Here is a 23,039-nt window from a genome sequence, read left to right as displayed (position 1 = left end):
GCATTTCGGCCGGAATAGCCCGAATTTCTTCGGAAATGTTGTCTTCCAAAGCTGGAATAGTTACTGGCTTATTTCTGTAGACTTTAGACTTGACGTAGCCCCACAAAAAATAGTCTAAAGGCGTCAAATCGCATGATCTTGGTGGCCAACTTACCGGTCCATTTCTTGAGATGAATTGTTCTCCGAAGTTTTCCCTCAAAATGGCCATAGAATCGCGAGCTGTGTGGCATGTAGCGCCATCTTGTTGAAACCACATGTCAACCAAGTTCAGTTCTTCCATTTTTGGCAACAAAAAGTTTGTTAGCATCGAACGATAGCGATCGCCATTCACTGTAACGTTGCGTCCAACAGCATCTTTGAAAAAATACGGTCCAATGATTCCACCAGCGTACAAACCACACCAAACAGTGCATTTTTCAGGATGCATGGACAGTTCTTGAACGGCTTCTGGTTGCTCTTCACTCCAAATGCGGCAATTTTGCTTATTTACGTAGCCATTCAACCAGAAATGAGCCTCATCGCTGAACAAAATTTGTCGATAAAAAAGCGGATTTTCTGCCAACTTTTCTAGGGCCCATTCACTGATTTGCAAGCGTTGCTCGTTAGTAAGTCTATTCATGATGAAATGTCAGAGCATACTGAGCAAATAATAATGCATGAAAATCATAACCTCAAAAAATCTGAGCAAATACTAATGCATGAAAATCCTAACCTCAAAAAAATCACCTTTTAGATAGAAGCTATACATAGATCTTTGCCTTTAATATTAATTTGGCAAGCAACAACTTCAATTCCCGGTGTCGAGGGGAGGTTAATACGATAAAATGAATAGCACTTTTTAATCCCTAAAAGTACCCCTCCATAAGAGTCTTCTCGGTCCAGGCGGATTATGTTAAAATTATGGAAGTCGAGGTTGATGTTAGAAGTAAGCCAAGTTTCACTCAAGGAGAATACATCGCAATTATGAGTATGTATTAAGTGTTTGAAAGAATCAAGTTTTGGGATGATACTTCTGCAATTCCACTGAAGCACAATGATCATATCTTCGATTCTCAGTGGTAAATTATCCATCAAAAGATACGATCGCTGCAAGGAGGGGCCATTGTTCAGTCAACTGTTTTAAAAATTGTCCTTACTGTTGGCAGTAGAGCAGTTAGGAAGCTTTTCAGAGGATCAGTAATATTGAAGGCTGTTAATATCCAGTCCACGATATCAGAAAATTTCAATAATCCAGCGTTTGTTGGATTTTCTGGTTGTGCTTTGGGGTCATTCGGGGTTTTTGATGCCCCAGGAAGTGCTGGGTACTCCTTATCATCCCTAAGTTTTTTTAACCCAGGAGGTGTTTGCTTCGGTTTTGAGTCAGCACTTTTTGTTTCCGTTTGGTTCTTTTGTGACGAAGAGGACAGTCTGAGGCCTTTACGAGGAAGCTTGGGAGAAGCCAGATTTTGTCTTTTCCTGCTTCCTTCAACCTGTGTGTAGGAAGGTCCTTCGCCTGGGTCGTCAGAGGTATCCTCTTCAACTGGCAAGATTGCAAACGGGTTCTCAGGGGTCGATGGAGTGGTTCTTTTTAAGATTTCCGCATAAGAACGTTTGGAACGTTCTTTCACGGATCGCTTCAATTTCTCCGCACGCTGTATGTACGTAGGGCACACCGAAAGATCATGAGGATTCTCCCCGCAGTAGCAACACTTTTCCACTGCTCTTCTGCAGAGATCGTCCTCATGGGCCTCTCCGCATTTGCCGCATCGCAGTTTGTTGCAACAATAGGTTGCCGTATGACCTAGCTGTTTGCAGCTTGTACAATGCATTACCCGCGGTACATACAGCCGAACAGGTAGACGAACTCCACTCACTACCAAATAATTTGGAAGTGCAGATCCGGCAAAAGTCACGCGAAATGAGTCCGATTGGTAAAATTTACCATCTATCGATTTGGAGTGCAATTGCTTGCACTCCAAAATTTTCACTGGTTGAAGGTCGGGGTTTTTGAAACGGCCTACCCCGTCCTTCATCAGATCTTCGATTGTCAGACTTTCGTCACGGACCACACCGTCGATCTCCACCACATGAGACGGGACGTACACGCGGTACTCCTTCGTGAACAACTCGTTGGTAGCAATCCCGTTTGCTTGCTTCAGGTCGGACACAACAACGCGTAACTTGTTTGGCGAAACCTTATCTATTGTTTTTATTGCCGAGTAATGTTTTTCCAGGTCCCGAGCAATATTTAAAACTCTGAGAGACTTTAATTTGGGCCGGAAGTATACCACCCACGGACCCCCCGAGCCATCGTCTTGGTAAACTTTTTGGCGAGCAGGCAATATCTTAAAGGGAGATGGAGGCATCGGAGAGGGAAATGGCATCGGAGAGGGAGATGGTATCGGAGGGGGAGATGGTATCGGAGGGGGAGATGGTATAGGAGGGGTAGATGGCATCTCGGAAGCAAACTCAGCCTCTAAATGTTCTTCGTTCATTCGTTCAGCTTCGCCCTCCTCCGAGACACCCCCACTGTCATCAATATTCATATTTAAAGTGCGGGAGTAAAGAAGTCTCCCGCACTTGAAATGAAAAAGAAAGAAATAAAATGAAAAGAAAATATATGAATAGTAAAAGTTGAAAGAAAAAGTTTGAGAAAATACTTAACAGTATGTCACGGTAAGCTGTTAGGTGAGTTGCTTCTTCACTCCTTCGTTGTGCTTCAGCGTGACCTTGACTCAGGATTTGGCTGCTGTGATGCGGGTAGCAAACAATAGAAATAACTGCTGCCCGAGGATAGCACAATAGCGTCTACTGTCGATACCGATACAAAACCGGTGCACAGACAGAACTCACTTGCGGGGATGCTACTTTTTATCACTTTTATTTAATGCCTATACTACATCCTCTGCTGTGATAGGCACCTTCGTCTTACCGATGTCGATTGTTAAAAAACGCGTGTGCTCACTTCGAACATTCGGTTACGAATGTGAGTTTACGGTTATTCACGGTACTTCAAGAGCCGGTATTCAGGAACCAGCATAACCTAAACGGATTCGTATAGCCATAAATTAATATGACGAATGAACTGCAATAGTTTTGAATCCCACTTTGAAGCTTTTTTGGGATGGAAATCTTCTATACAACTTTTCATATGAATCTGAGTTTGTAGAAAACGGTTTAGCCATCTCAGAGAAAATTGAGAGATATTTGTCACACACGCATTTGCTAATCTCGACGAACTGAGTCGTATGGAATATGGAAGTTATGTTCTTCCAGCATTTATTGCTGTAAGTAGTTTGAATCAATATAATTATGGAATTACTTTCAACTCGAAAATGCTGATATCATCTGGTTTACAAATGATATATTCGAACGATTATGTTGCCAAAAATGAACCGTGCCAAAATCGGTCCGAGGCAAAATGTCATAAAAAAGATGCAGTACACAGTCTTTTTGGTACTTAGGAACAATTGTATGTAACAGTATAAAAAATCGCGTCTCACGTTGCTCCCAAGCATTGCTTTATCATATAGCGCTCAAAACTCCTACTGCTGGAATAGGGGCAAAAGTCGCTTATACAAAAATGTCGATATCTCCGTTGAAAATGGATGGATTTTAATAATCTATGGCTTGTTAGATAGCTATTACCTTGTGGAATCTAAGTATAGAAACATATTCTGTTTTCAAGGTCAAGTGTGACAGATACTGTCAAAAAACTAAAAATTTTGACATGAAACTTCGTATAACTCAAAAAGTAAACGTTCGATCTCAAAACCATTCAATAGCGTTCTGGGTGACGGGGAGACCTTTCATTTGCGACTAGTTTGATCAAAATTGGTCCAGCCATCTCTGAGATCTCGACCTCTTAGTTGACAACACACATACAGACACACACACATACACACACACACACACACGGACATTTGTTCAGTTCGTCGAGCTGAATCGATTGGTATATTTTTTTTTTTATTCATTAATAATATATTTAAAGGCACACTGCTAATGCTCTAAGATGCCAAGAGTATTTTCTTATCTTGATTAACGACTAACTTAAAACTAGGGTATTATCATTAGGGTAGTGACGTATTCCGGTCGCAATGGTCGATTCTGGCAGATTCAGTTGCAGTTGCATTTGGCGATCGGCAATGGTCGATGGATTGAATGTAATACGAGTGTCTTCCAGATGACGATTCTACGTGGGTCCGCGAGAAACACCCCCAGGCCACGGATACCCGTCGGGTGGTCCGCATCGGTCATCGATTGGAGCAGTTTTCCGTGGACGATGATGGTGATGTTACCTAAGAGATTGAAAGAAACATGGAGAAGTAATTTTGTGGAAAACGGAGTGAAAAAAGGGAGTATGGGAACGAATGACTGAATACGACAAAGATCTAATTAGTTGACATCGAGATGGTGGAGAAACGGAGGAAAAGGGAACGAAAAAATTAGTGACAGCAAAAAGATCTTGTTATTTTCGACAGAGATGGTGGACAGACTAGGGATTGGGAGAATCGGGCGAATGTTAGTCTCGAACCTATAGGTGAAGATTATTCTTAGCCTCGACAAGAGAGAGGATATTACGAGTTACACTTGTATATTAATGTGTTTAAGGTACTGGTATATTAGAAGCATATATAAACTATCCCGACTCGCCAACACATCCCGAACCGGAACCTCAGGCGGTCTACCTCGGGCCCTAAGGGATTCCAGTAGCTGCGACCTGACGTCACGATACTCTACGCACGACCACACGACATGCTCGATGTCCTGATAACCGTCGCCACAGGTGCAGAGACCGCTCTCCGCGAGCCCAATACGCCGGAGATGTGCGTTGAAGGTGTAGTGATTTGACATGAGCCGCGACATAACACGAATGAAATCGCGACTCACGTTCATCCCCCTGAACCAAGGTTTCGTCGATACCTTAGGGATAATGGAGTGTAGCCATCGTCCCAGTTCGTCATTGCTCCATGAAGTTTGCCAACTTTCGAGAGTTTTCTGAACTCGATTGGTATATAACATTCGGCCCTCCGGGCCTCGGAAAATTTTTCTAAAGTTTAAGCGAATTCTATACCTTTTTACCTTTTTTTATACATATAAAAAATAGGTATAGAATTCGCTCAAACTTTCGAAAATTTTTCCGAGGCCCGGAGGGCCGAATGACATATACCAATCGATTCAGCTCGAGAACTGAGCAAATGTCTGTGTGTGTGTCTGTATGTGTGTTGTCAACTAAGAGGTCGAGATCTCAGAGATGGCTGGACCGATTTTGATCAAACTAGTCGCAAATGAAAGGTCTCCCCGTCACCCAGAACGCTATTGAATGGTTTTGAGATCGGATGTTTACTTTTTGAGTTATTCGAAGTTTTATGTCAAAATTTTCAGTTTTTTTACAGTATCTGTCACAATTGACCTTGAAAACAGAATATGTTTTCAGACTTAGATTTCGCACGATAATACCTATTCAACAAGCCATAGATTGTTAAAATCCGTTCATTTTTAACGGAGATATCGAAATTTTTGTGTAAACGACTTTTCCTCCTATTCCAGCAGTAGGAGTTTCGAGCGCTGTATGACAAAGCATTGCTTGGGAGCAACGGAAAACACGATTTTTTATTCTGTTACATACAATTGTTTCTAAGTACCAAAAAGACTGTGTACAGCATCCTTTTTCATGACAATTTGCCTCGGACCGATTTTAGCACGGCTCGTTTTTGGCAACATAATCGTTCGAATATGACATATATAAACCAGATGATGGCAGATTTTTTTTTAATTATATTGTTTTAAACTACTTACAGCAATAAATGCTGGAAGAACATAACATCCATATACCATTCGAATCAGTTCGTCGAGATCAGCAAATGCGTGTGTGACAAATAATTTCACTCAATTTTCTCTGAAAATTGCTTTTCTACAAATTCAGATTCATACGAAAATTCGTATGCTCCCAAACAAAGTTCCTGAATTATGTTTGGTTCCGACCTCTGGTTCCGGAACTACAGGATGATATATGAAACGAAATCAAAATTGTGTAACTGATTCTTCTCGTAGATGGTTGAACCGATCTAAGATTCAAATGAAATCTAAGAATCATCTAAGATGCAAATGAAAAGTTTCAAGATTCTTTAAAACATCTTGCTCTTCAGTCAGATCCAACTTCCGGTTTCGGGGATACAGGGTGATTAGTATAAAAATGTCTATTCCACATAAATTAATCAGGTTTATCGGGTTAGCAGATTTGGATAGTCGATAAAAAAATTAACTTTGTTCAGTTTTAGAGGTATTCAGTTGTCGATTTAGAAGGCACCTAAAAATTTAATTCGTGCTATGATTTCTCAAAGATGTCTTCACTGATTTTCAAATATTTTGAAACAAATGTAAACTATACAGCTATTCAGGTGAATTTATCTGACTTCGGCCATACCAATTTTAGAATTCCGGTTCCAGTATAAAATCGTTTCTCAAAGATCAATCGTTTTCTCAAAAAAGCCTAATCAAATTTCAGAAACAAAAATTCAAATTGAATTAAACTTATATACAAAATTAATTAGTTTTATACATACATACAAAAATTAATGAATTTTATCCAATTAAGCTTCAAAGTTGTACTCAAAACTGTAATTTATTCGTCATATGGCCATACGAATCGGTTCGGTTCATGCTGGTTCCTGAATACCGGCTCTGGAAGTACCTTAAATTACCGTAAATTCTAAAGTGGAACTCACTTCGACATATCATGAAAAGTTTAATCGATTGTAACCTTTTTAGATAGAGTAATGAGTGATTAAAATGTCAAATTGCAGCTTAAAACAACGGTGATTAAAATAATGTCATGAAAACCGAAGAATATTCATGAAAAAAACACATGCGGATTTATAAAAAAAGGTATCATCTCACTGATAGGTGGATTAGGCACGTTTTTTTATATATATAAAGAAAGGTAAAACTGGTGAGAAATATTATTGTTTAATTTGAAATTGAAAAATTATATGATAATTAACGAAAGAGGACAGTTTACAAAAAAGTTTGCGCTATGAATATTATTATGTACTTATTAAGCGCGCTTGACAGTGATATATTAATAATTGAAGGCTCTAACTCCCTGAAATCTAAAATGGCTGTCCCCGGGCTATTCATTCTCTTCCAAATCATATTATTTCAATCATTTTTGGGACTGGTTTGACAAGCACGATTTCAAACGAATGTCGTATTAAATCCTACCATTAGCTTTATAATCCTAGATAGTATCCTAAAAGTTATTGCCTTTTTGCCTTTCTCATATAGAAAGGCTAAGTAATCACTGTCAGTACCAACTTTTCTGCCGAGTTCCGGAAGGTCAAATGTCATATACCAATCGATTCAGCTTGACGGAATGAGCAAATATCTGTGTGACAAATATTGCCACTCAATTTTCTCGGAGATGGCTGAACCGATTTTCAAAAACTTGGATATAAATCAATGGTCTTATAGTCCTATACAAACTTCTTGAATTTCATTTGGATTCAACTTCCGGTTTCGGAATTACAGAGTGATATGCAAACAAAATGAAAATATTATCAGTAGCTTTTTTGAAGATGACTCAACCAATTTTTACCATCTTATATTCAACTTAGAGGTCTTCAGATATCATAAGAATATCCTGATAAAACCCTAATTAACCAGTCTGATAGTCCCATAAAAATATTCAAATCCGGTTTCAGATTCCAACAATACTTGGTGATAAGTTTACAAAATTTCAAACCATCATAAAAAATCGAAAAATAAGTTGTGCTCGAAACTGTTTGTAGGTCATTTTAGTTTATGCTCTTACGAACTGATTTTGGTTACCCTTGACACTTCATTTATTTCAAACTGCCTTTTAAATCGAAAGTTTAGAAAAAACTTTAGAAATTGTTTTTAATTGAGCTTAAATGTGTTTCATATTATATGATAGCTTAAGGCCAAATTCCTCTAAAAATCGTGTTTTTTTATAAAAAAAATCCACTCATTGTTTAAACAATATTCTAAAATTAGACTTATTACAGATAAAAGTACATACATTCATCTTAATAAAAATTTACTGTCCTTCTTATTTTTTCATTTTAGCGGCTCTAAAAAAAACAGTTGAATAGTTTTTGTTGTAGTTCGGACCATAGAGAGACATCTGACGAGTAAAATGCCGTTTGGTTCATGTTGATACGTGCAATAATTTTGAAATACGAGTGACACCCAGTTGAATAAAAGGCATGGTGTCGACAATAAGCTATTATTCGTGACTAATCGTGCCTGGACGCGCACCGTGCTCCCTTTTTGGTCGTTTTTCTAACTTCTCGGTCCTGTATGCCTTCGGGACTAATTCTATATCATTTTTAAGAGTATTTTCTAGCAATTCTTGGAAAAATTTTTCCGTTTTTTAAATTGTTTGAAGGAGCCTGGCCTTAATGATCCGAATTTCGCTATTCACTTTCGCTTTCCACTTCATTTGCTCAAATATTGTTGAATCGATTTACTTCAATTCAAATATGGGATTTAAATGTAGTAGTATTATGCAAAAGAAGTCTTCAACATTCGGATCTAAATGTTTTGAATTTATATTATTTTGATCCTTTTTGCTGTAACATATAGGAGATAATGAATAATATGAGAAAGATACCATTACACCACTAGGTGAGTTAAAAGAATTTTTTTTCCAATTTTAGATCTATCGATGAATGAGTTTAACAAATGCATTTTTAGTGTCCTCGTAATCGGTCGTGTCTCGCACACAATCAGGTATTTTATTTCAGGTTTGCACCGTTGTTCAATGTCTTAACTGACATGTCGAACGACGAGTCACGAAACGTATTGCTTTGACGTAAAGTCACCATAGTATAAAAATGGTTATATGCCCTAAGTACAAAATTTGCTTCACCTAAAAAATGATTACTACTTGATTCGGCCCTTGTGAACTAAACGAAACTAGTTTTTATTTTATTAGCACATTTTGTTTCAGTTAAATATATTTCACTTATCTGCATAATCACCGTTAAGTCTTAAGCTTCTTGCCACTGCAAACAACAATTTTGTTTTAGTGCGAACTTCCCAGTTAGTTACAGAAAAGATTATCGCAGACATTGTTTACAATTCGCTCAGATAGGTAAATGATAAGAGAATCAAAGCAACGCCTGAAATAGCGACTCTAGCCGTGTCTGTAAAGATATGCATAAGTTTTAACATGACACAACACAACCTTCTTAATTCAGTCATTTGATTTTCGAACTGGATCAATGGTTCTGTAGTAGCTTTCAAACGAGCCTAGGTTTTTTTGAAATCGGTTCAGTTATCTCTGAGAAAATTGAGCACTAAAAAACAACGCGTATTGTCGGTTACGTCACTTATACCATTATATCTCCGGACCCAGAAATGACAGCCATTTGATCTTTGAACTTGATCAATTGTTTAATAGTAGCTTTCATACGAGACTAGGATTGTTGAAATCGATTCAGTCAACTCCGGAAAAATTGAGGGATAAAAATTTGTAGTATGTTAGAGTAGGTGTTAGAGATATAACCACGAGATTGACGTAGGACTTCTGTCGACAAGGAGCAGATCACTTGAAAAATTAACATTTATTTTACACTATTCTACTAATTAATTATCCATTTCAAGTAAAATTTCATTAGATTTTTGTAAAATGCTTTAGATTCTGAAACGAAACGAAGGTTACCAATCGGTTGACTCTCGTTCGACGAACGGCGCACGAAGTAAATCTGCCACATACTTGTGTGCCCTTCCCTACAACACTAACGTTCCGCACCGAGTCGAAGTGTAGTTGGACGTCGTATGGATCAGTGACGACACTTATTTTGATTGAAAATCGATTTTATAAAATCAAATTAATGTATATGAGGAAATCCAATTAACTCTGCTTGATTCTATGTAGAGACACCGAAAATGGTTTGGAACTAAATGATTTGACCGTAATTGCGGATCATAACACTATCATTTATGGCCCTTAGAACTGTCGATTTGTATAAGTATTATCTCCGTTATGTTCATACTTTGATGAACTTTAGGCACTTGTTTATAGCGAAAGCCGCACTGCGAACGAAGCGAACAATGAACATAATAGATCAAAAGTTCAAAAGAGCGGTTCTAACGGCTGCAAAAATACAAACGTATAGAATTTTAAGATTGACTACTTCGTTTCGGATTATCATTTTTTCATTTTTGAATGATATAACCTTCGATTTTCAAGGAAAGTAACCTTAAAAGTTCTTAAGACAACATTTGAAGCCATTAAATCGGCTGATTTTCTATAATGTTCCCCATCGTTGCCCACTTTTCGTTTTCTTTTCCTCCAATGCAAACGACCAGAAGCTGGATGAAGCAATCACTTTTGTTTTAGCATTAGCATTAGCATTAGCATTAGAGACCGCCCGTGTGTTGCTACTCCGTTATTGATCTGGACCAATTGAGATTGCAAAATGATTTTTTGAAGTAAGATGTTTGGGAATAACACATTGTTTCACACTGTGCAAACTGTATTGAACCATGCATGCTGATCAATACCGACGCCGGCCACGTCCGAATGCAGATCTACTTGGGAGGGAAAGGATTGTTAGTTCGATGCATGTTGCTACTAAGAACCGAGGAATCCTCTGCATTCCCACATGCATCACAGGAGAGGATACTTTGTTAGTAAATGTTTTAATAATGTTATCATGTGTTTATTGCTCTGGGTAGCCGGCTACCAAGAATGTTTTAAAGTAAAGTTTTATGTGTTACTTTGTGCTGGCAATATAATGCACGAAACAGTCAATCTCCGAAATTGACAAAACTCCGGACAGCCGGCTGTCGAGTATGCAGTCACTCGTTTATGCATCTACCTTTCGCGTTTTTTTTAGTCATGCAAAAAAAAACTCATTCCGATTGATAAAAAAAAGGTATCATCTCACTGCTAGGTGGATTAAGCACGTTTTTATAAATGAAACTACGTGATAGAAAATAAACGAGCGAATAGGATTTAGACAAAAAAGTTGATTCATTGCATTGAAATATTCTAAACAGATATCATAAAATCATTTTAAATCACCAAACAAAGGTCAACAGATTTCACACGCGTCTTGATTCTTTATTATTTCCGATTCTTTATTATTTTTATTATTTGAATTTTTTATTGAAATTAATAATTGGTTATATTAGTTGATCTGGGCAGCCGGCTACCGAGAAAAATATTAATTTACTGTTTGCAATATTAATATCAAGTGTTTTTTACTATGTATTCAATATACCGATATATGTTATCTCTGTTATTAACTTTGTAATATAAACGGATTTGCGCAATGGTTGATTTTTATCATTCATTTTATAATCCTGAAAGACAATCAATAACATGGAAGAAGAAATCATTCCTAATAAAACTTTTCTCCGAAGCTAGACGGAAATTGATAGGTTGAATAAAGAGATGATTTAGAAAAATAGAGTAATCAGAAGTAAAACATTGAAAATATCTTATAACTGAAAGGAAAAAGAAACTCCTGCAATTATCGCCTTTTACGACATGGAAGCAGGAACCCAGTGGATCTATTCTTGGTTCATTTTTTTCCGCCGGATTCCACACGGCATCTAGGCTGGTACAGTCCGGAGAGAGCTAATAGGTACTATCAATCTCCTAGTGGACCCCAGCCCCTGGATGAAGCAATCACTTTTGTTTGAAGCGAAACTCACACTGCGAATGTCCAACAGCAGATATGCGCACAGAGGAACTAGTCGTTGTTTTTTTCTGCGTTTAGGCTGGATGGACGGAACCTCATATTTGCCGTTGACTGAAGCATCAGTTGAATAATGCCGGCTGTAGTTCCACTGTCTTGGCGTAGATGGCAGCCTGCGCACTCGATGTGTCTCCGTTCAAGGATTATCATAGACTGAAGCTAGCAAACGTGCAACATTATCTATTTATAGATTCGGTTGATTTGGATGTTTCGTGTTTGGACCTATGTTTTCACTATTTAAACAATCTTTTCGTAATAAACGTGGGATGAATAACAATCTTACATCTTTTTCCATTTGTTTCGTGAAAGAATTAGAGAAAATACTCAAACAGGGGAAAAGTTATTAATAGAACAAATCTGGAGTAATTTCGTTACACTTTCGTGTTGTGAAATTTTGAAAATGTACCCACGTAGTCCTACGTCAAAAAATTCTTTGAAAGGTGCATACACAGACATTTTTCGATCACGTCGAGCTGAGTCGATTGGTATATAGCGCTAGGGATCTATGAATCAACATTACAATACTTCATACTTCTTTGATCAAAAAGTTCCCGGAATTTATTCAGAAAATTAAAAAAAAAGAATATTCATCGAAATCGATATTTTCCTCTCCAAAGTACTCCCCATCGACTGCAACACACTTATGTCAGTGTTTGATCCTATCCTCGAAACATTTTTTATATTCAGTTTTCGGTATGGCCATCGGAGCGATATTTCCATAATCTTATCTCGGGTGCTGAAACGCATTCCTCGGAGCGGTTTCTTGAGTCGACCGAATAGGAGAAAGTCGTAGGGAGCCAAATCAGGTGAATCCGGTGGATGCTGAATGGTATTCGTTTCGTTTTTAGTCAAATGTTCACGGCGCGTTATCGTGGTACAAGATTCACGAGTTGTTTGCCCACAAATCTGGTCTTTTTCGGCGAATTGCTTCACGCAAACGTCTCATAACGCCCAAATAATACTTCTTGTTGACAGTCTGGCCTTGTGGAAGGAATTCATGATACATAAACCCCTTGAAATCAATGAAAATTTTGAGCATCGTCTTCTTTTTCGGCTAAAACCGATGGCCACTTCCGAAACGGTATCAAGCTGAAAATTTGATAGAATATGAATGACAGATGTGGCAACCTAAAAAAAATCTAATCGGGTGACTGAGAGCGCTACACGGTGGTGATTCCGGGAACTTTTTGATTAAGGTAGTATAATGGAGAAGGATTTGATGCAATCTGTTTCCCATTCATACGGAACATTTATGCAAAAGAAGCTAATTAAATGATGGTATGATGTAAAGCCGAAAGATAAAGGAGATAACATGAACCCAACCATTCTCTTATTCCTCATGGGAAATGAATCGTAATATTAATTATTTATCCGGTATTCAACTGTGCTCAGATCACTGAAAGAAGTAGATAATCGTGTTTCTTGGATGTTTTTGATGGGCTTCTAAAATAGTAAAAACCTTCGAAAGTGTTTGATTATCCTAATTAAAAATGACTACAAACAACTTCCATGACGCTTGGCCATTCGCTATTATGTATTCCCAACTCAAAACACGAATTATCTCAATCCACCCATCAAAAGGAAAACCTTTACTCTGACGGGTGACACCCGGGTCCCGAACTCGCTTGGAGCAAGTTTGTATTCAGCTATGGCTTCGCCCACCCCGCCGTCGTCCGTCAATGTTCAATCCACAAATAACGCGCTTCCAAACACCTTTGACGGTCATAAAATAAAAACAGAACTACTCCAACCATAAAATTAGGCCCTGCCGCACGTCCCAAGGGCAAACCGAGATTCCACTCGACTGGCCGGGCTCCGCGTCACGCGGTAATGCAGCATAATAAACTTCATCCAGACACGTTTGGGTCGTAATTTATTTACCCCGAACAATCCACCATCGGTTGTATTTTGCTCTTTTCACTCCCAACACCAACAACCAATAATGGGAGGTCCGGTCGTCACCGCCAATTACGCGCAGGGAAAACTCCGAACAGCACGTGTTAAGGTTGTAAACGACAGTCGAAGATCTTCACTTCCGATATGGGTCGGAAATGAAAATTTCTTTTGACAGTTGTTTTTTTTTCACTTTTTTTCTGGAACAAGTAAAATCACAACACGTCACACAGACCCTAAATACATAACGGATCGTTACGAGTTTATCCAATCCGGTTGATCTCGGAAATGTGGAATTAGTTCTGGCGTTTTCTCTCTCTCTCTCTCTCTCTCTCTGACTGGTTCTTAAAGCGAACGAATTTATTCTCTGTTTACCCATTAGTTTACGCCGAAATCCATCTTGTTCCCAGTAAATAACAATCATTGTACTACATGCTTCGTTTCGGTTGCTTCGTTGTTCGTTCGTGTGTGTGTGAGTGTGTGATTGCGTCCAAGGCGTCTTGCTGGGAAAACCCTGCTTCCTATCGGTGGGTGGGTGGATATTCTATTATGAGATATTTGCACGCCACTGCGAGCTCCCGCACCAAAGACTAATGACTGTGCCTAGTAACGAACGGCTGACAGAATAAACTAGCGGCCAGATTTTTCATTAGTCGAACAATGTTGGAGCTTGGCAGTTTGGTTGGTTGGTTGGCTGCGACTCCTACCAATTGATTGCGAAAGTCCGCGCTCTCGAGACAATGATACACCACGGGACTCCGTTGAATGCTGGCAGTTTCGCTGGGTAAACTCGAAATAGATTCGAGCTGATTCTGGGGAATGATAAAAATAGTACACACAATCATTGTGCGTTGAATACCGATCGATCGGGTGGGTTCTGTGCACTTAGCATTCAACGTAAAAAAGGGGTAATGCTTAATGCTCACACGCTGGCAACCAAACCAAAAAAACAACTGCTCAGATTTGTTCGTTGTCAAGCGAATACACCGATTTGCACGTTGTATTTCCTTTCACACCACCGGACTAAGTCCAACCTACTGCTGTATTTTTCGCCTCCGTGAGGTGGTCGATGTGATACGGGCTGCAGGGTATTTAGCACTTCATAAATTTAACCGTGATCTGCCTTGGCGTAGTAGACTATCATGAACACAAATTCAGCGCTTGTTCAGATTTACGGTTTTTTTTGTTCGTTTGTTATCTCATGCTCTATATTTTCAGTATGCTAAAGAAACGTTTCCCCATTCTACTCATAGAATCCCATTTGCCTGCCAGACATCAGCTACTTTGGTTGATGCTTTTGAAGTGAGCTCGAGCGTGTGGAACACCTGTTCGGAAAAACAGATTCGCAATCTGTTGTGTCAAAAGCGATTCCTTAACCCGTGACATTTAACAAATGATGGACTTTTGGAGTATTCTTTGTGCGTCATATTTGATTTGATTGATGGAGAAATGTGATGCTCCGAGCAGAAATTCCGAGCGGGAAAGGCCGTTAACAACGATCTCTATTTTTGGTTATGTTGCAATTCTTCGGGAACAGCTGATATTTTTACAGAAAATCAAATTACATTGGTTCTGTTACTAAACCTTTTTTTATAACCATTTATTGGAATATGAGTTAAAATTAAATTATTAAGATTTAAATTGGGTGTTCAACCACAAGTGGTTATATACATGATTTGGTTATTACCATGAGGACATCATTTGCTTCCGCAAATCTGAGATTTTTGTGTAGGGAAAATTCTAAACCTACTTGTATTGTGTAATGGGGAAAAGGCACTTATATACTAATTTACTAACTAATACAGAGAGCGAATTCAATTGAAGACTGCATCGATTTTTGTCGGAATTTGCTTATAATATTATGTGACATTACATCTAATGGTTCTATATTTGTGAGTCTGTGTAACTCGATTGTACTAAACCAGGGAGGACGCTTCAAAATCATTTTCAGAATTTTATTCTGAATCCTTTGAAGCGTTTTCTTCCTGCTAGAACAACAACTTGACCAAATTGGTACTGCATAAAGCATGGCTGGTCTGAAAATTTATTTTTTTAGACAAAGCTTAGAATTTCTGTTTATAAGAAGATATAAACTTTTAATATATTTATTACACTTTGCCTGGATTCCTTCAATGTGATCCTTGAAAGTGAATTTTTTGTCATACGTTAAACCTAAGTATTTTAGCTTGATCAGACCATGTCAATTCCAAGCCATTCAAATTGAGAATGTGATTATTGTTTGGTTTAAGAAAAGAAGCTCTTGGCTTATGAGGAAAGATAATTAATTGCGTTTTGCTGCATTTGGTTTAATTTTCCATTTTGACAGATAATCTCGGAAAATATTTAAACTTCTTTGTAGGCGACTGCAGATCACTCTTAGATTTCTACCTGTGGCTAACAGACTTGTGTCGTCACAGAATAGCGATTTCTGACAACCAACGAGTAGATTTGGAAGATCAGAAGTGAAAATATTATACAAGATTGGAGTTACGCTCGAACCCTGCGGAACACCTGCTCGTACGGGTAGTAATTCAGATTTACAATTTTGATAGCTAACCTGAAGAGTACGATCTGTTAAATAATTTTCAATCGTTTTGATCAAATAAATAGGAAACTGGAAATCAGACATTTTTGTTATTAAACCTTTGTGCCAAACACTGTCGAATGCTTTTTCTATGTCTAGAAGAGAAACTCCAGTGGATAACCCAGAAGATTTATTTGCTTTTATTCAGTTCGTGGCTCTTACAAGTTGATGAGTAGTTGAATGTTCATGACGATATCCAAACTGCTCTGATAAAAAAATTGATTTCTCATTTATATGAGACATCATTCTCAACAAGATAATTTTTTCAAAAAGTTTACTGATAGAAGAAAGTAAGCTAATTGGTCGATAACTTGATGTTTTTGCTGGGTTTTTATCAGGTTTGAGGATAGAAATTACTTTAGCGTTTTTCCATCGTTTTGGGAAGTAAGCTAATGAAAACACTTGTTGAAAATTTTAACCAGGAGTCTCAAGGCAACATCGGGAAAATTTTTAATAAGAATATTAAAGATTCCATCATGACCAGGAGCCTTCATGTTTTTAAGTTCCCTAATAATTGACCTAATTTCATCATAATTCGTCTCAATAATGTCATCTTGTAATAACACTTGAGTTGAAATATGATCATATTTCAGTGAGACTTTCTTTTCAATAGGACTCACAACGTTCAAATTAAAATTGTGGACACTCTCGAACTGCTGAGCAAGTTTTTGAGCTTTTTCGCCATTTGTAAGAAGTATTTGATTTCCTTCCTTGAGAGCAGGAATTGGTTTCTGAGGTTTCTTAAGAACCTTAGAAAGTTTCCAGAAAGGTTTAGAATATGGTTTAATTTGTTCAACTTCTTTAGCGAAATTTTCATCTATGTTTAATTTCTTTTTGTAAATCCTCAACTATGTTTTTCATAGCAGGATCACGAGAACGTTGATATTGTCGTCGACGAACATTCTTCAACCATCGATCATCGATGATCAGATAATTTAATTTAGTTTGAGCTTTGAGAACTGAAAGATTTCTAGCTTCGATAATGTAATGATTCAAATTATCAATTGCTGTGTCGATGTCCGCAGAATTTTCTAAAATAGTTTCATGATCCACATGAATTTCAATGTGAGATCTGTAATCCAACCAATTAGCTCTATGATAGTTGAATATAGAACTAATAGGATTAATTATAGCTTCATTGGAAAGTCTGAATGTTACAGGAAGATGATCTGAGTCAAAGTCAGCATGTGTAATCGGTTCACTACAAATGTGACTTTGATCTGTTAGAACCAGATCAATTGTAGACGGGTTTTTCACGGAAGAGAAACAAGTCGGATTACTGGGATGAAGAACTGTGAAGTAACCAGCTGAGAGTTGATTATGAAGTATTTTAGCATTTAAGTGATTTTTTGCAAATCGCCTTTAAAGAAATTTAATTGCTCGCCGGTGCATTGGAATGGCAAATATGCTCCAGCGATGAAATAAATTCCATGAATGTTTTCAACTTCGATTCCTCAGCTTTCAATAATTTTAGTATTGGAAGATGGCAAAATTCGATGTTTAAATTGCCGTTGGACAAAAATGGCAACTGCACCACCCATTCCAGTAAACCTGTCAAATCGATGAACCACATAATGTGGATTACTTTTCAATTTGACATTAGGTTTAAGAAAAGTTTCTGTCACAATGGCAATATGAATTTTGTGAAATTCGAGAAAATTATAGAATTCATCTTCACTCGATTTTAAAGATCGAGCATTCCATTTTAAAATATTCAAATAATTATCTAACATCAGTGTGAAATTTTAAATTCATTATAATATTATTTGCAAATTGCCATCCGATTTGGAATGCTTCAAAAAGTGTTGAAGTCGAATTCATTCGGATGATCATTTGAAAAAAATTGATCTTGTAGGCAGATCATTTTATTTTCAGTTATATCGCCTAAATCGACTTCATTTAAAGAAGCGAATGCCATTTAATTAATATTGGTAGGTAGACTGTCATTAGAACTGCCATTAGAAGAAGATGATTTGTCCGATCTACCTATTAATAAATTGTTTTCGTTAGAAGATGAACTGCAAGGCGTTACTATGGTTTGATTATTTACATTAGAAGAATTAAGTGGTAGATTTCTACCTGTTACACTAGCGTAACTGACATTAGAAGAAGATGATGACGAGGTCGATCTACCTGTCAACAAATTGTTTTCTTTAGAAGACGAATTGGAAGGCGTACCTGTTTTTTGGTTTAAATTCGAAGAAATAAGTGCCTTAGAAGATTAAGCGTGACAGTTTTTTGATTTTCAGGTATGTTCTGTAAATTTAAGGGACTTGTTGTCTAAGCGAACGAGTGTTTAAAGTTTTTTCATTGACAGGACATTTCAAATAATTGGATTTATGATTTTCATCGCAATTTGAACATGAAAATTTATCAGTGGTTTCATTCAATGGACAAACGTCTTTCGAATGCGATTTACCACAATTCAAGCACTGTATATCCATATGACAATTTTTGGTTCCATGGCCGAAGCCTTGGCAACGACGAAATTGCGTTAAGTTTGCAATACCATTATGTTGTTTATAATGTTCCCAATGAATTTTTAAGTGGGAAATGAAACGTACTTTTCTAAAGTTTTCAAATTGTTTACATCACTTCGATTGAAGTGTATTAAGTAAAGTTAATGGGAAATTCCAGAGCGTGGTTTAGAAGTATCATTCGCTCTTTTTTTTACGCATTACTTGTGAAGGGGCAAAACGAAGCAATTCTTTTAGTTCGTTTTTAATTTAATCAGTACTTTGATCATTTGATAAGCCTTTCAAGACAGCCTTGAAGAGTCCGTCTGATTTTATATCATATAAATAAAATTTATAGTCTTTCGGACAAATGTTGGATAAGACGTTCGTAATCTTTCAATCCATCAACCAAGACTCGACATTCTCCTCTTCGTTTGATTTGAAATGAGACTTTTACTTCCGGGAGAAAAGTAGAACGCTCGGTACGGAATGCTTTGAAATCGGAAATCATCACCGTCACTGGTGGCATAGATTGTTGTTTCTTCCCGGAACGACAAGCGTCCATTTTGGGATTTTTGGAAGAATTTTCTTCTATGTCGCTACAATCGGATTCAGGAAGAATCTCGTAAATATTGTTAGACGGCATAGGATCAACGGAAGGGAAATCTGTCCGTTGTCTTTTATTTTTACATTCAGATTCTATAAGATCGTGAATGTTATTAGAAAAATGTTGAATAACAGATTGTGGTTTATTCCGTATTGAATTACGTATAGCCTTAGGTTTGTTGCCTTCCCGGTTGGACGCAGGCATTTTTGAAATGAATGAAATTTTAAATTAAATTAACTAGGCTAAATTAGTCTTCGATTAGACTCCTAGCTAGCCTTAAAAAGGCTGCTTAATTTCTTAGTCACTCTAATATCACTCTTTGTATCACTTAGTCACTCTAATATCACTCTTTGAATAGCCTGGAGAAAGGCTGACTAATTGTTAGTCTTTAAAAAGACTGTTAGTGATTCAGGTAGCCTTGAAAAAGACTGAAGCCTTGAATCAATGAAACTCTAGGTAGCCAGAAAAAATTTCCAGGAGCCAAGAGCTATATGCGTGCGGTGCGAACGACTGTTCAACACACATTCACGTCAGGTATTGATTTTGAAAAATAAGTTTAAAATCATTTGTTTTACGTTTCGTGTTCGACTCATTAGTTCATTAGCAGTTTATGTTGAACTGCTAATAGCACTTCACGGTTCAATATAAACCGCCGCAGACGTAAAGTATTGCTTTTTACAAATCACTTGTATGCATTTACTCCGTTACCAAAACACGAAACCGAAATGTTTCTTACTCTTCACAAGAGCGGCTTGAACTCGTTCAATATTCTATGGTGTACGGAGAGTCCGGTCGCGGCCGGATTTTTTACTCACAGCTTCAAAGTATTACACGAATGCACCAGCATTTTCGGCTTTATTTTGAAATGTTTCCTAAACTCACGAGTTGTTTTAACGTACGACTGATTCTTCAAAAACAAGCTATAAATAAAAACGCGGTGAGCGACGCTCCAGTGCTCCATGATGGAGAACTACTAGACTAAAATAAACCTTCATTCTTCTACTTTCCGATGCAATAAGGTTTCTCTATTCTCCTAGTTTAGTTGCAGAGTAACCGGAGAACAAAATGTGTCAGGTTCAAGAACCCCACAAATTCACCTTGAATATAAAAACTGAATAAAAAATTAGCCCGGTTTTCTGCAACAAACATTTCTATCCGGTTTTTATTTTCCAAGTGTCCAATTCGTTTCTTGCATCGAAATGAATTTGGCATTGCAAAAACCTAGTCAGGTTTTTGCATTCAATATTTTTATCCGGTTTTCTCCCATCAAAAATACTTTGCCGGGTTTTACAAACTATGTTGCACTTATCCGACGTTTGCATCCAGTCGTTCATTTAAATAAATGAAAATGAATTGATTGCATTGCATGATTGAAGCAAGAATTATTTTGAATTGCGTAACGTGCGTGATTATGAATGTCCTCACAAAAAATCACATCTGTCTCGGTTTATAAATTTTTCCCGGTTTAAGAAACAATTAGATTACTATGGTAAAATCCGTGCATTCTGTGCAATGCTGCCTTCAGTGAAATAAACCATTCGTCAGAACGGTTTCAGGTGAATAGAAGTTTCATTGCAATGCAGAAAAATATTTACAAACAGTGAAAACAGCACAGACAAACATTTTTAGAGTTTCGTGATACTGATAAAGCGTGTATTTTCTTTCTTTACAGATCCTTATGTCCGAGAAGGACAAAACCAAGCTGGTTTCGACAGAAAAACGAAAAGCTGACGAAAGTGAGCCTGTGAAAGATCTCAAAAAGGTAATTTATCATAAGCAGTGTTTTGAAAGTTTCTGTATTAGTTAGAACCAAACACCTGAACCATAAACAGAAATATTCATTATAATATTCATCGTACATTCATAAGCAAATCGACGCGATAGTTAATCAAAAATATGTGTTCCATCCGACACGGAATCTAAACTGTAAATAACATTCCTGCGATAGTTTGGATTCCAAGTACTCAACATTTTCATTACAATTTCCTCTATCACTGGCATCCATCAACAGAAAACGCTTCCACTTACAGCACGCGTAACTTCAAAACTTGCCGGTGTCTTGAATGATTCTGCCCAGTCACGAAACCTACGCAGCTCAATCCAACTCATTTTGCACGGAAAGCCGACCCCACAGTCGCTAGGTGTTCTAAAAACGCGAGAACTTCGGCTGTGAAATTAACGAACGGTTTCGCCAGCAGATTTCCTGAATAAAACTCTATCGGGGAGGGCAAACTTTCGCCAACAGTTTCATGAACTGGGTTTTTCAGGTACACAAGTAAATGTTTGGCTTTAAGAGAAATTAGTTTATTTTTTGTGCTGTTCTATCCGACGAAATGAATGGTTGGTTGCTGAGTAAATAGCATTACGGAGATAATTAGTATCGTAATTATAGCGAGTCTCTTGTCGTGAAGGTAATTAAAACCACCACCGTTTAGTAATCATTGGTGCGTCAACATTTACCCAGTATAAATTATCAAAACCAAAAAAAAAACTAATCGTTTCTTGTGGTTTTTAAGATCGTTTATCTCAAAGCGTTCTTATGTTAGTCGTATAAGATGATTTGCATTTAGAATAAACAGACTGACCGTAATCAGTTCTGTTGTTTTTGGTAATAACGATGATATTGAAATTTTTTGGTAACTTTTTTTGCCATTTCATAACATTAAATCCAATTTAGATTCTGTAGAACAATTGCAAAAAAAAAACATATTTCGGATTACTAAGCAGAAACTGTTTCAGTCGTTTCTCACTAACAGGCAACGTAATTTAGAATTAGGATTAGAATATTACTAAAACAAATGTGGTAATGATATCGGATTTCAATAAATAAATTTATTTACTAGTATAATCGATAGTACAATTAAACAGAGTAATAATCACTAATAGTACTGTTGCTGTACCGTTTTGTTCATTTATTTAACTTATAAAACCGATACACTGAAGAAGGATGTAAATAACATTCTGAAATACGTATCTGTATTATAACGCTTGCTACACTTTTGTGAAAATAGTGACTTTTATTTTCTCATAAAATTTAATACAGAAACAACACAACGCTTGATTTTCCAGGTTTTATAAGCGGCCTATAGAAGAGTTTTTGTTCGTAAAAGTTTATTTTTCCTTACTAAATTTCAATTCTGCATCGATTTTCATTCACGTTAACGCGTGTTCTTTCGTCATCTTTACATAAATAGAATCCGATGTTTCCACCAGCCCAAAGACAGTACATTTATCGAGATGCATCGGTAATTTTTGAACGCCGTGCTCCAAAACAGAGCTAATAAAAGTCATTTTCATTGAATCAAAATAGACGAAAATGACGAGAAATTAATGCCACTCTCAGCTTCGCTTGCACTCTTTAAAAACGAAATCCATGACCAATCAATGACATAAGCTCTCTTTCATTCGCCCTTTCAGTCATTTGCGGTTTTCAGTGAAAATCCCATAGTATGCAGTGCCGGTATTCAACTGAAGCTTTGATAATTGAAATAGACAGAAAAAGGTTTCACAATGACTTTTACCCGTTGTTGCTCGAATTTTTAGTAATTTTAGTTTCCAAAAAGGTTCTGGGGTGTAAGTACTTCGATTTGTCATAATCACTATTTATAGCCAAGTGTCACAGATTTTCAATACATCGATGAAAGAATGAGAATTGAAATTCTGCTGATGCTCCCTGCAGACGTTAGTTTGGTTTCGTCTTGTCATAGAGAAAAAAGTGACGTTGGCAATTATACTTTTTCATTTTTTCGATGAGAAACGAAAATGCTTCGTTTCTTTTCGTTTGT

General features: G+C 37.2%; 1 protein-coding gene across 3 annotated transcripts in view; it reads left to right on the top strand.

Moving 5' to 3' along the window:
- LOC131429889 (pseudouridylate synthase RPUSD2-like) overlaps window positions 1-23,039 on the top strand; it is a 610,839-nt gene that overhangs the window by 477,475 nt on the left and 110,325 nt on the right. For all 3 annotated transcript variants that reach the window (XM_058594333.1, XM_058594332.1, XM_058594331.1), the window contains one exon: window positions 20,927-21,016. In XM_058594333.1, coding sequence (XP_058450316.1) covers window positions 20,927-21,016 — 90 coding nt within the window. The remainder of the gene's footprint in view (window positions 1-20,926; window positions 21,017-23,039) is intronic.

This window comes from Malaya genurostris, chromosome 2 (genome assembly GCF_030247185.1).
Source record: "Malaya genurostris strain Urasoe2022 chromosome 2, Malgen_1.1, whole genome shotgun sequence".
Taxonomy (NCBI): domain Eukaryota; kingdom Metazoa; phylum Arthropoda; class Insecta; order Diptera; family Culicidae; genus Malaya; species Malaya genurostris.
This window is presented reverse-complemented; position numbering and strand designations above follow the sequence as displayed.